This window comes from Danio rerio, chromosome 6 (genome assembly GCF_049306965.1).
Source record: "Danio rerio strain Tuebingen ecotype United States chromosome 6, GRCz12tu, whole genome shotgun sequence".
Classification (NCBI taxonomy): domain Eukaryota; kingdom Metazoa; phylum Chordata; class Actinopteri; order Cypriniformes; family Danionidae; genus Danio; species Danio rerio.
In genome coordinates, this window is record NC_133181.1 from 9,490,457 (window position 1) to 9,504,554 (window position 14,098).

At 36.0% G+C, this 14,098-nt stretch overlaps 1 protein-coding gene across 4 annotated transcripts in view; it reads right to left on the reverse strand.

The window, feature by feature from the left end:
* myh11a (myosin, heavy chain 11a, smooth muscle) overlaps positions 1–14,098 on the reverse strand; it is an 82,567-nt gene that overhangs the window by 55,383 nt on the left and 13,086 nt on the right. For all 4 annotated transcript variants that reach the window (XM_073953005.1, XM_021476875.3, XM_021476876.3 and 1 more), the window contains 2 exon segments: positions 12,748–12,904; positions 7,062–7,089 (listed from right to left, as the gene is read on the reverse strand). In XM_073953005.1, the coding sequence (XP_073809106.1) occupies positions 7,062–7,089; positions 12,748–12,904 (185 nt within the window).

The window sequence follows — 14,098 nt, forward strand, 5'->3', positions numbered from 1 at the left end:
CAGAAATAGTTAAAATCACTAATTAGTTAAATCTATTATATAAAAAAATGTGTTGAAAAAATATTATTTCCATTAAACTACATTTGGGAAATACTTTAAATATAACTAGAAAATATTATGCACTGTCATTATGCCAAAGACAAAAACTGTTGTTAAAAATATTACATTTAAAAAAAATTCTGTCCATTAAGCAGCACTTTCAAAATTTGATGGAATAAACTGAGGGAATGAACCAATTCCCAAATCAAAAATGACAAGCCATTAAATCTCTATGATGGACTTGAAAGTTAGCTTTGGTAAGCTGTTTCGAACTCCCAAAACAATACCTTTGTGTTTGCCTGATTTTGACTGAAATTATATCAGATCTATCTTGTTTTCTATTTAGCTTGGTGTCTATCTGGGACTTTATTTCCACTTGTTAACTGTTAGCGTTATTCGGGAATGTAAACAATGTTGACCCTTCCTAAAGATGACATGCTGTAAACCACAGATGTTTCGTATTCAGTCAATGGAGTTCAACTTATCTGTCATCACTATCTGTATGGGTGTTTTTCCCCATGTAAGATATTTCCGCTATTTCTGCTTTCATGATGATGAAGCTGTTTGTTTAAACTTTAGACATTCTGTTGAAATTGCAACTACATTAGAGTATTAGATGGTTAGGTTAGGATTAGTAGCAGTAGCAGTAGTAGTAGAATAAATTGTTAAAAGCTAGCAGAATAACACGATTTAAAAAAGGTTAACGAACCATCAAAACAAAGTGTTAGCAGATGTTGGGTTTACTACTCTAGACAGTCTAGTAATGACTAATAGTTATAATGTTTAGCTACATTAGTTAATATTTTAAGGTCACCATTATTTATGACTATTTATTGATTATATTTCCAAATTTCAAGAATTGATCATGTTTATAAGTGCACTTTATCACACAGAAGTGATAAACCTGCTGAAAAAAAAGCATCTGTGGGTTAGGTAGGTTTTGAGATAACTTTAAGCTGGTTCTTGTTAGTCATGTCTTGGTCCTGACCAACAAAACAAAACAAACAAGAAAAACAATTAAAACCAGCTTAAACCAGCTCATGGCCATCAATAACCAGCTTAAACCAGTCCATGAAATCATGAATCAGACAAAAAAGCTTAAACCAGCTCATGGCCATCAATAACCAGGTTAAACCAGCTCATGATCATCAAAAACCAACTTACGCTAGCTCATGGCCATCAAGAACCAGCTTAAACCAGCCGATGGCCATCAAAAACCAGACAGAACCAGCTTAAATCAGCTCAGGGTCATCAATAACCAGCTTAAACCAGTCAATGACCTCCAATAACCAGCTCATGGCCACCAATAACTAGCTTAAACTAGCTCATGATCACTAATAACCAGCTTAAACCAGTACATGGCCATCAAGAACCAGCTTACACCATCCAATGGTCATCAAGAACCATCTTAAACCAGTCAATAGCATCCTGAATCAGCTTAAACCAGCTCATGGTCATCAAGAACCAGCTCATGACCATCAAGAACTAGCTAAAACTAGCTCATGATCATTAATAACCAGTTTAAACCAGCTCATAGCTATCAAGAACCAGCTTAAACCAGCCAATGGTCATCAAGGACCAGTCCATGGCATCCTGAATCAGCTTAAACCAACTCATAGGCATCAATGACCAGCTCATGACCATCAAGAACCAGATCATGGCCATCAAGAACTAGCTTAAACCAGTCCATGGCATCCTGAATCAGCTTAAACCAGCCCATAGCCATCAATGACCAGGTTAAACCAGCTCATGATCATCAAAAACCAACTTACGCTAGCTCATGGCCATCAAGAACCAGCTTAAACCAGCCAATGGCCATCAGAAACCAGACAGAACCAGCTTAAATCAGCTCAGGGTCATCAATAACCAGCTCATGACCATCAAGAACCAGCTCATGGCCATCAAGAACTAGCTTAAACCAGTCCGTGGCATCCTGAATCAGCTTAAACCAACTCATAGGCATCAATGACCAGCTCATGACCATCAAGAACCAGCTCATGGTCATCAAGAACCAGCTTAAACCAGCCCATGGCATCATGAACCAGCCAGAACCAGCATGAACCAGTTCATATGCACTTTAAAGGTTAACTATACAAAACCTTGGCTTATACAAACATCTCCAGTATGTAGGTCAGCTAGTGGTCATTAGAATATTACTATCTAATCATAGAGTTTGATGCTTTTTTCAGTTCTGCATCCAGAAACTACATATTAAGAAAAAAGCACTTTCAGACAGAACTGCACCCATTTGACCACGTTCTGTTCTCTATTGACGAACTGATACTGTACATGTTGGTGTTACTTTTTATGTAACCACAAAAAAGGCTTTTCAAATGCTTAAATTTATGTGATAATATCCTCCAAATAATTTGTGCCTTACTGCAATTCTGGAGCACCATGACTTTTTTTCAATACAAGATGCACAATTAAACAATAGGTCTACTTTTTTTCTTTAATACCTGTTATGTGTTTTTAATTAGAATAACATTATATATTATTAAAGAGAGAACTAGGATTGTGGTTTATACGATCAAAGACAATATTATTAGCCTTCCTCTGAATTTCTTTTGCTGTTTAACGAGCTCTTATTTTAAACATGATGGTTTTAATAATTAGTGTCTGATCACTAATATCTAATAAATTGTGTTGTTGCCATGAGTATATAATGTATTCAGCTTAAAATGCAATTTAAAGGGCACATAGTTTACCCCTTTTTTAAGATTTAATATTAATATTATGGTTCAGTGTGACAGTTTAGGTTCAGTTCAAAACACATTTCAGATTTTTTGATTATAATGTGTTAAAAAGTGTCATTGTGGGGGCGTGTACACAGCTCGCTGTTGTAGGGGTGTGTTGCTTCACATGAAAATTAGTTTTGACTTCCCGCCCAACGTAACAAGGGGGCGGAGCCAAGAGCTCCCCCACTTTGTGTTTGGCAACAGACAGGCAGACCGAGAGAAGAAACATGAGTGAGAGGACCAGCATTCAGCCGTACATGTACGACTTGGACACAGACCTAGCAGAGAGTACAAAATCATTTGTGTCTTTGTATAGTTTTACAGCCAACTGTGTGCTAGTTCCGAGCTTGTACACCGAGACTAATAACTACGAACACTGAATTAACTTTGAGTGAGGCACCGGATGCGCCTCTCAGAGCTGCGACACGGCACACCAGACACGGACATTCGCATATTATTTAAAATGAAACTATTCAGATATCGCTCTGTGGCGCGGCAGAAATATGATGTGTCCTGAGTGGTGGGTGGGTGCTGCGGACAGCCGCCTACTTGAAGCGCCGTTGTGTGTACTCTGATAGAAACCTATGTTTAAAATTTTAAAATGCATGTTGCTGCGTGGCGCGACGCTAAGCGGCATTACTGGTGTGTGACCTGCAGGCAAGTTCGTTATTTTATTTCTAATGGAGGGACGTGCACATGAGGCAACGCGCTTATACTTTTCAGCTGCAACTAGTTAAGATGGCAGGGAGCTTCTATGACTATGAGAAATGCAAACAGCTTAAGTTTAAGGTAGAAAACTACACATGTTTGCAAATCCACCTAAAGTTACAAACAATAATTCTGATTACAGCGATCATGTGGTGAATGTTGATCTTGTGTTGAGCCCAATGAGCCTTACATCTAAAAATAGAGCAAGGGTGTTCCTTTGGTAAAATTGCTTTGACTTACACGCTGAAAATGGCGGACGTGAAACAACAAACTGAGGATATGGTAATGGCCGCCTGTCAAACAATACTGGTGGGCGGGGGGACCGCATTCCAACGTCAAGTTGTGATCGATCTAAATCCGCTCCAATTAAGTTGTTAAACTAAAAAAAAAGGACTGGGTGTGTTTATATCCCCTTAATATGACGTCTATACACCATACCTACACATGTCTGTCCAAACAGCTTAAAAAGTAGATTTTTCACCATAGGTGCCCTTAAAAGGACTAATTAGGTTAATAGATATAATATGTTAATTCGGTTAGTCATTAAACAATGGGAAAAATCATTTGTAACCAATCAAAAATATAATAATAGTCCCTTTCACACATACAGACCTTTCCGGAAAATTACCGGCAATTTTCCGGAAAGGTTTTATGTGTGAACAGGCTCTTTTTGAAAATACCGGTAAATTCGTTCTGGCTATTTTTTGGAAAGAGAAGTTGTAACATTACCGGTAATTTGCCGGAATGCTGCGCTGTGTGAATGCAAAAGGAAGATTGCCGGAAAGAGCGCGTCATGACGTGAGACACCTGCTTTAGCCAATCAGAACAGTCAGACGCATTCACGTGCGCGCGGTTTATGAGAATAAAAGCCTTTGAATATTTTTCCAGACACCTTTAGCTGCTAGATGTTAGTCAGATAATGTTTCTATGTTCCTTCTTAATGCTAACTGGTAAATAATTATCGATAAAATGTTTATGATAATCCGTTGTTTGTTTACCTTCAAGCTTTGCGTGTGCCCGTGAGCGCCCATAGCGCCAGCACACACACATATCATGAACATTTCGACATGCGAAAGTGTTTCACAATGTTTTCATTAGAGTTGTACTCAATACTGATCCATCCGAAGAGTTTGTAATGTAGTCAAATGTTTACAAACACAAGCGCAGCCGTTTAGAGGTCATTTCTGGTTAATGATGTCAGAATGTACCGGCATTTTGCGATGGATGTGTGAATGCTCTTTTCCGGAAAAATTCCGTAACGTCCTCGCCTGTGTGAACAGCGCTTTTTTTAATTTACCGGTAAAGTCGTTCCGGCCATCAATAATTACCGGTATCACTGTGTGAAAGGGGCTAATTTGTTAAGGAGGCTAATAAATTACATTTTATAAAAAAAAAAGTTAAATAATAATTACAAATATGCCAGCCATACTAAAATGATGCTAGTATTCAGCTTAATGTACAATTTGAAGGCTTAAAGAGCCCGTATTATGCGTTTTTGAAAAGTACCTTCCATACAGTGTGCAACAGAGCTCTAATTAAATGAAAACATCCAGCTGAAAGTGCACCTTGTTTAAAGATATTGTTTTTTTTAAATAAAAAAATTCAACATTGCCTGTTTGCATCGACATTGACATGAAACAATATCAAATGTGAAGTGCTGGATCCGGTAAAACATGAACGTACCTTTCCCTTTAAAAACTAGAGGATGCTGGGTGTGTGTGGGACTAATCATGACTGAAGAGGAGTGAACATTATTGAGTGAACGTTGTGGTTATTAATGCAATAATCTACTCAGCAATAGGATATTTGTCGGATCGTTTGTTAAAGGAAGGATCAGAAAAGACTATTGGTTTATGAAACTTTGTCAGAGCTTGACAGGAACTTTATCAGTACACAGTTCATGGGTCAGTTTCTTCCTCCATTTCATTAGTAAGTGCAATTAAAATGGTTGCCTCCTTGGGTTCTCTAGCTTACAAAACATGTATTTAATTGTGTTTGGTTATTTGTAATTGCTCCACGTGGCTTGTGCTATCTGGCTAACTCTTTATATTCTCATATCGCGCCTAAAGCCAGTGCAAACGATTTCTTTACGAAGTTAAATGCGTTCGTGAGCTCGTGATCCTCTGCCGTTTAATGTTATTATGGCCTCCATCAGCTGTTCCAACACATGTGCAGTGTTTAAGTTTCCGATTAGTTCAGCTTTTGCCACTGTGTGGATTAATACTGAATGTGTGTTGTGGTTAGCTGGTGTTAAACTGCATCAAGATTGTTGATAAGCCATGGTGGGCATTTCTCTCTGTCTCACGCTAAACGCAGTCGACCAATCGCAACAGACTGGATCATCGGACCAATCAGCGCAGATTAGCATGCTAAGGAGGGGATTGAGAACAAATGAATCGCTGGACAAATCATACGGGAGTCGTTGGGATAATAAGGTAAAAATAAATGCATATTATAAGACAATGAAACTGTATTTTGACCTTGCATGCAAATCAGCCTGCTGTTGGAGACCCCCAAAACCAAAATATGACTTTTTTAAATGCATATTAGGGCCTCTTTAACTAGTTTAATTAAGTTATAGGTTAATTAGGCAAGTCATTAGACCAAAATAGTAATAAAAAACCTAAGAGGCTAATAATTGTGTCTCCAAATGTAAATGTTCATTTTATGAGTTATTTATTTATTTACTTATTTGTTTGTTTGTTTGTTTGTTTGTTTATGTGTGTGTTTGTTTGTTTGTTTGTTTGTTTGTTTGTTTGTTTGTTTGTTTGTTTGTTTGTTTGTTTGTTTATGCTTGCAACGTTTGCAACGTTTTGAATTTTAATTTAATTTAGAATTTGTTAATACATTAATAATAGTTTATTCATTTAAGCGTGGTTTAGTCATGCAACACCCTTACTAAATTCCGGTTTAGAAGCACTGCTTTGGATCCAGTCAAGTCAAGTCCACACTAACCAAATTTTCTAAAACTATTTTGTAAAATCTAGCATTTCTAATAGGAATTCACAGAAATGTTCAATACATGTTCAGTTTGGTCTGGCAAATACAGATGAAATGCTTGGTTATAAAGTGGCATATGTGTGAGTTGCACATCGCAGTGTTGTTATGAACGCCCAAGGGTGTTTTCGATCATCTTTAAACTAAAAAGGTTCCACTTTATACTAAGTGGCCTTAACTAATATGTATTTACACAGGAATTAATAGTTTGTTACAATGTACTTATTATGTAAATACATGTGTTTACTGTGTACTTATGCTTGATTAAATACAAGTATGTCATTACATCTGTAAATAACTTTTGTAATTACATTTGTAAATACACTATTGACCATCCCTTACACCTTAACCCACCCTTAAACCTACCCATACTACCAAACCTGTTCATAACCCAACCTATATCCCAACTCAAAGGCACCACAAGTGTTCTCAAATACATCATAAACACATAAGTACATTGTGTTTATTTTTTTGATGCAAGTACATAGTAGTTAAGGACACTTAATATAAAGTGGGGCCACTAAATATACAGATCCTGCAGTGATGCAAATAAAAAAGATAAAAATAAAAAAGACTCACGTGCAAAGAATAGACTGGTCCTCTCGATCTGTAGAAATGAAAATGCAGATATTAAAACAATGCTAGCACTTCCTCATAAAAAACAACAAAGAAGAACACACAAGATTTGCTTTTAAATCTATAAAAGGTTTTCTCCTCAAGTTAAGAAGCTTTAGTCCTATAACTAATCTGCTGTATCAAATACCATTGTTATTACAGCATCATGTAATTCACGTAATCTAATATTGTTTGATTTTTGGAGAAGTGATTTGATTTGCTGAAAATTGAAAAATGGACTCCACTCGTCTCTTGAGACATGCAACACAATACTTACCGAGTTCAGCAACAGGACAATCATTGATTCATGCTGCTAAAATTAGAGCTGGCTCCATTTAAGGTTTTTTTTTTTTACCCTAACCTTACACCAATGATTGCTTATTATCAGATAATTTATCAAATCAGAATTTGATAGAGTCAAACAGATTATGATCCTCCGAAAGTACCATAAGCCAATACATTTGTACTATCAATTCAAACTGAGTTTATTCTTATCTGCGGGCCTGGATTCTGGACGGACGCCCGACTCGGTAATCAGCCGAATGCGAGCGTGTCTGTACTATAGAACTTTCTTCTGCTGTAAACACAATGAACCACTATTGCTCATTTTGGATATGACTTAATCTGGGCACGTTTCCACATACAACATGCAGTCCCCCATTCCCTTGTTTCTTCCTAATTAAGGCACAAATCGAGGCATTCGGGACGCGGAAAAATACTCTAAACAAGCTGATGGGGAACTGTATCGCAGCCAGGAGGTTTGACAAAAAGCAAGATGCACAGGTATTGTTTTATCCAAACCTGTTGTAAGTTATACAGTTGAAGTCTGAATGATTAGCCCCCCTGTGTAGTTTCAGAAAAAATTATATAGGAAATACTGTGAAATAAAACCCTTTCTCTGTTAAACATTATTTAGGAAATATTTAAATAAGAAAGAAAAAAAAATCACATGAGAGAGAACCATTTTGACTTTAGCCGTACAAGTACTTTCAATAGTTTCTGTTCCTTTCCAATGCAACCAGCATGGGCTCCTGCTGTTTTGAATTATGACGGGCTACACCGTGTCACACTCGGTCAGGCATGGAAACCTTTGCTGGACTTCAAAAGGAAGATCAGAATAAGCCCCGGAGCAGGAATGTGAATTTTGCACTCACGATTGATCCTGCTGGATTTTTGCTCTTGTCATCAAATGTAGCGGTTTAGGATACAGCTTTTGCTAATAAGCGCTCAAACATTTAAAACTGTCATATTAATATGATGTAGATCTTTTTGACCTGTAGCCAAAAAAAATTAAAGTGTTGACAGACAGAGGTGTTGTGAAACGAGCATAAAGATTTTTATTGTGATTAATTGAGCCACTGTTTTGCCCTTGTAAAGACCCAAAATAAATTCATTTCTTTAATATACATGTGAAATACACTCTGAGTGTATAAAAATGTACATTTATGCATTTTCTTTTGTGTATGCTGCAATGCAGGCGTACATATGTATTGGTTGAAGTATGGTAATTTTCAAGGGAATCAAACTTATAATATAAGAATTTCTAACAAAACCCTCTGCTACCTAAATTTCATACAAATAAAATAACGTTATTAGTCATTTTTATTAAATGTATTTTAAATGTAATAATAATAAAAGATTTTATTTTTGGATTGTAAAAATACTTAAAAATAAAAAGTTGGAATATTATTTGTTATTACACATCTGCAACAAATATTTTAAAATAAAATAATGAAATATTCTTAAGTAATACTACATAATATTTTTATTTGTTTATTTAAAGAAAAAAAATTATATTACTTGTTATTAAATATTCTTTTCAATTAAATATTTGTTGAATCTGAATATTTATCGAAAATATTATTTTCTATAAATAAATTCATTAAATAAATAAAAAAATAAATAAAAAAATAAATAAATAAATAAATAAATAAATGGGATGGCACGGTGGCACAATGGTTAGCACTGTCGCCTCACAACAAGAAGGTCACTGGTTTTGAGTTACGGTTGGACCAGAAGGCATTTCTGTGTGGAGTTTACATGTTCTCCTCATGTTCGTGTGGGTTTCCTCCGGGTACTGCGGTTTCCCCCACAGTCCAAAGACATGCGGTATAGGTGAACTGAATGAACTAAATTGGCTGTAGTGTATGAGTGTGGGTGAATGAGTGTGTATGGGTGTTTTCCAGTACTGGTTTGTGGCATCTGCTGCATAAAACATATGCTGGAATAGTTAGCGGTTCATTCCGCTGTGGCAACCTCTGAAATAGAGACTAAGGGCAAATAAAATAAAATAAAATAAAATAAAATAAATTAAATTAAATTAAATTAAATTAAATTAAATTAAATTAAATTAAATTAAATTAAATTAAATTAAATTAAATTAAATTAAATTAAATTAAATTAAATTAAATTACCCCTAAGGTAGTGTATACTAGAGGTGAGAGAAAAAAAGCGATGCATTGCGATTCTTTCTCTTAATTCTTTCTGGATAGATCCCAAAAGTCCAGAATCAATTCTACATTCAAATTGCTGCAGGTCGTGATGATTTAGGCCAGCGTGGGGCAAGGTTTTTTTAACGTTGACATTTGTTACCCATAAAGACTCTTGGTTAATTGTATTGAGTCAATTTGACATCCAACATAAAATAGTACCCAGAATTCAAAACATAACATGAGTATCACTCCTATTAATCATGCAGTGTTCAGGTGCTAAAACCAGACTAATTTTATGTTGTGTAAAAAACAGCAGGAAGCTCTGACCACATCATAAAATTACACTGCATGGATACATTTATAGGGTTTGGCCATGAATTATTGTGTAAACAGCTTAATGAGAACTTAATGAGCAGAAGAAAAGTGTGACAGTGCTTCTGCTTTTTGAACACAAGTTTCACAAGTTTGACTCTTTCACAAACAGTAAGATAACGCTTTCCATTACAAAGCATTGCAAACTTTGCTGAAAACTTGCTATCTGAATCGCTTATCTTTTGTCCCTCCTGTTTAATACAATGAGCTGATGTGTCAACAGCTTCATAAGCAACTTTTTTGATGCAAAAAAAAAAAAAAGAAAAAAGCTGAGGTGTAAAACATCGCAGGCCTTTTCATTTAGCACCTCAATTCGCCCTCTAACATGCTGTGGGTAACAGCAGCTGAATAAATGTGTTTGAAAGTGGCATTAAATGTGTGACCTGCTGACAGATAAACACAACCCTCACACCACGGACTGACCTGCGAACATGAGCTTCTGCGCTTCATTTCAGCAAACGAGATCAGGGTTATGAGAGACTCATTCATTCATTTACTTTTTGGCTAAGTCCCTTTATTCATCAGGGGTCGCCACAGCGGAATGAACCGCCAACTTATCCACTCTTGCATTCACACTACAGACAATTTAGTTTATTCAATTCACCTATACTCCATGTCTTTGAACTGTGGGGGAAACCGGACCACCCGGAGGTGGGGAGAACATGCAAACTCCACACAGAAATGCAAACTGATCCAGCCGGGGCTCGAACCAGCGACCTTCTTGCTGTGAGGCGATCCTGATACCCACTTCGCCACCGTGTCGCCCAATGACTAAAGAGATTCCCTCAAAAAAAATCTTTGCTGTTTGTTCAAACTGTTCAAACACAATTCTTAAGCTTTTTGAGCACAACCTAATTATTTTATGTTCTACCAACTTAAATTTGCAAACAATTAAGTTAGCTTAATGGGTTTGTGTTAGGACAACATGAAGGAATTTTGTGGAGACCAGAATTTTTTTTAGTGTACAAACATTTAGATCTTGCACTGTAAAATGCTGGGTTCCACATAATTGATATGTGCTGTTGAGATAACAGGAATTATGTTTATTTAGCAGTTTTGAGGGCGACACGGTGGCTCAGTGATCCTCACAACAAGGCTGGGTCAGTTGGCGTTTCTGTGTTTGCATGTGCTCTATGTGAGGTTAACTCCGGGTGCTTCGGTTGCCCACACAATCCAAAGACATGCGCTATAGGAGAATTAAATAAGCTAAATTGGCTGTGGTGTGTGAGTGTGAATGCCAGTGTGTATGGGTGTCTCCCAGTACCAAGCGCATCCACTGTGTAAAACATATGCCGGATAAGTTGGCGGTTCATTCCGCTGTTATGACCCCTGATAAATAGGGGTTGACTTAAGGCTGATTTTTACTTCTGCGTCAAGCGCACACGTATGCTATGGTCTGGCCTACGTGTGGACGCATAGCCCTCGCCGTGGCCGTCAGCGTCGCCGACGCACACCTGTCAAAAAGGTGTGAAAAAAAAGGCGCAAACTCTGTGATTGGTCGTCTTGGTAGTGTTGGCAGAACCAAGAGCCGCGTGAGCCCGATGTAGCGATTGTTTACAAGTGTCGAGTCCCATGAAGGAGCTCCGGATGGAAAGTTTCATTTTGTGTTTACCTTATGGTTAAAGCTGTAGCAAGTCCGCTGGTTTCTTCAAAATGGCCGAGTTTGAACCACTTGTACATTAAGGAAGCGTTCAGAAAAAACAAAACACCAGCAAAGAAACTCGACACAGGAAAATAAACACCTCACTGCCAACTAGCGTTTCGCAAGTGTAATTACAGAGAAACAGAAAGAGCGCGCAGAAGTATGAATGCACAGCTACACGCGTTGCATGCGCCATGGGTCACACCAATCACTTGACGCAGAAGTATAAACCAGGCTTAAGTCAAAGGAAACTAAATGAATGAGTATAAATTTTTAATAATGTATGTGGATTGAACAAAACAATTAAGTGGTCCCCAAAAAACTCAAGAATTGTGTTGTTTCAGCTCATTTAAAGTAAGTAGTTTGAACAAACAACAAACCTTATTTTTGTTGTCGATTAACAGAAGCAACAATTTGTCTAAATTTGTCTGTATTTTGGTAATACTAAAGATTATATATATATATATATATATATATATATATATATATATATATATATATATATATATATGCAGCTGAAATCAGAATAATTAGCCCCCCTGATTTTTTTTTTATAATAATCATGTAAAGAATAATTTTCAAATTATTCATGTAGGCCTGAAAACTGTTTTAAAGTGCAAATATTTTAAAACAATGCCATTAATATCTATTTGTAAACTATACAAAGTGCAAAAGTGCTTCAAATCAAAACAATAATGGTGAACTTAGTGCTTAGTGTCTTTACAAAGTGATATTGCCAACTATAGGACTGGTATGCAAATTTAGCGTAATCGTTTGCTTTTGTAAATCCTAATATGCCCTGTTACTCTGTAAATATGTCCCTTAATCTATTAAATCAGATTGATTCTCAATTAAAATTACCTTTAATGAATGAATGAATTATTTTTTAATAGAAAATAAGACAAACAAAAAATGTGTTTTTGCAATGATGCTACAGTAAAGGGTGGGCCATTTATATGGACACACCTTAATAAAATGGGAAGGGTTGGGGATATTATTGTCCTGTTTGTGGCACATTAGTACTGTTTATTTGAGGGGTCTTGTAAATAACTCATGAAAGAATAAAGTTACGTTAAAGCCAAGCACACAGTTGTTTTTCCTTGTGAAATTCCTAATATGTTTATTAAGGTGTATCCATATAAATGGCCCACCCTGTATATTCATCTGCGAGTTAATATGCTGTAACGTCCAGTATTGGCCTCACCTTGCATCATGTTCCTGTAGGCGTTGTCCGTGATGGAATAGATGTGAGGAGGGACCTCATGGCGCTTTTTGCCTTTATACATTTCGATGATCTTCTCAGAGTAGATTGGCAGCATTTTATATGGGTTCACCACCACGCAAAACAGCCCAGAGTATGTCTGTAGAAAAAAATTACATCTCAGTTTTCCATTGTATATGAATCCATCAGAAATAGAACAACATGGAGACACGGCAGCACGGTTAGGAACCGCACAAAGGAAGTCAGGCTCGAGTCTGTGTACTTTAACTCATAATATTTGAAAGCATACAGTACGTGATGCATATTCCACACGGAAAACTCAACATATCTCCAGTGCAAAACTGTCATTAGCTAATGGGTTGTTACCAAAACAGAGGGAAGCATGGTTTTGAGGACTGTGAGAGTTATATAACTCAGAACTCTTATAACCGAGCAATGCACGGTTCCTCATTCTTAAGCTTTAACGCATTAGATAGTGTAAACCATCACTGTCTTTTTAAGTTAAATGATTGTCCATGCAAAAATGTTTTGCATTTTTTAGGCCACCATAGAGTTATTTATAACTGCTGCATTGGCTGTAAATAATATGTTATAAAACTGTAATGTCAGCAGAGGGTCAGTGACAAACAAATGTGTAAGATTAAATTAAATAATGAAATAAATATACGTAAGATACAATTGAAGTAAGAATTATTAATTACCCTTTGATTTTTTTTTCTTTCTTTTTTTAAAAATTTCCCAAATCATGTTTAACAGAGCAGAGAAACTTTCACAGTATGTCTGATAATATTATTTTTTCTGGAGGAAGTTTTATTTGTTTTATTTTGGCTAGAATAAAAGCAGTTTTTAATTTTCCAATAAACATTTTAAGGTCAAAAGTATTAGCCTCTTGTAAGCAATTTTTTTTTCAATAGTCTACAGAACAAACCATCGTTGTACAATAGCTTGCCTAATTACTCTAACCTGCCTAGTTAACCTGATTAACCTAATTAAGCCTTTAAATGTCACTTACTGTATAGAAGTGTCTTGAAAATATCTTGTGAAATAATATTTACTGTCATCATGGCAAAGATAAAATAAATCAGTTATTAGAAATGAGTTATTAAAACTATTTTGTTTGAAAATGTGTTGGAAAAAATCTTTTCTCCGTTAAACAGAAAATGTGTTAAAAAATAAATAGGGGAGGCTAATAATCGTATCATATTAATATCGTAGACTTCAACCGTATATAAAATAAAATAAAATTGTGTACATATAAAATGAACTATAGTTCATTTATCTAAGTGAGGATATCAAAATGAAGTAAACTGTGAAGTATTATACACTAATAGAT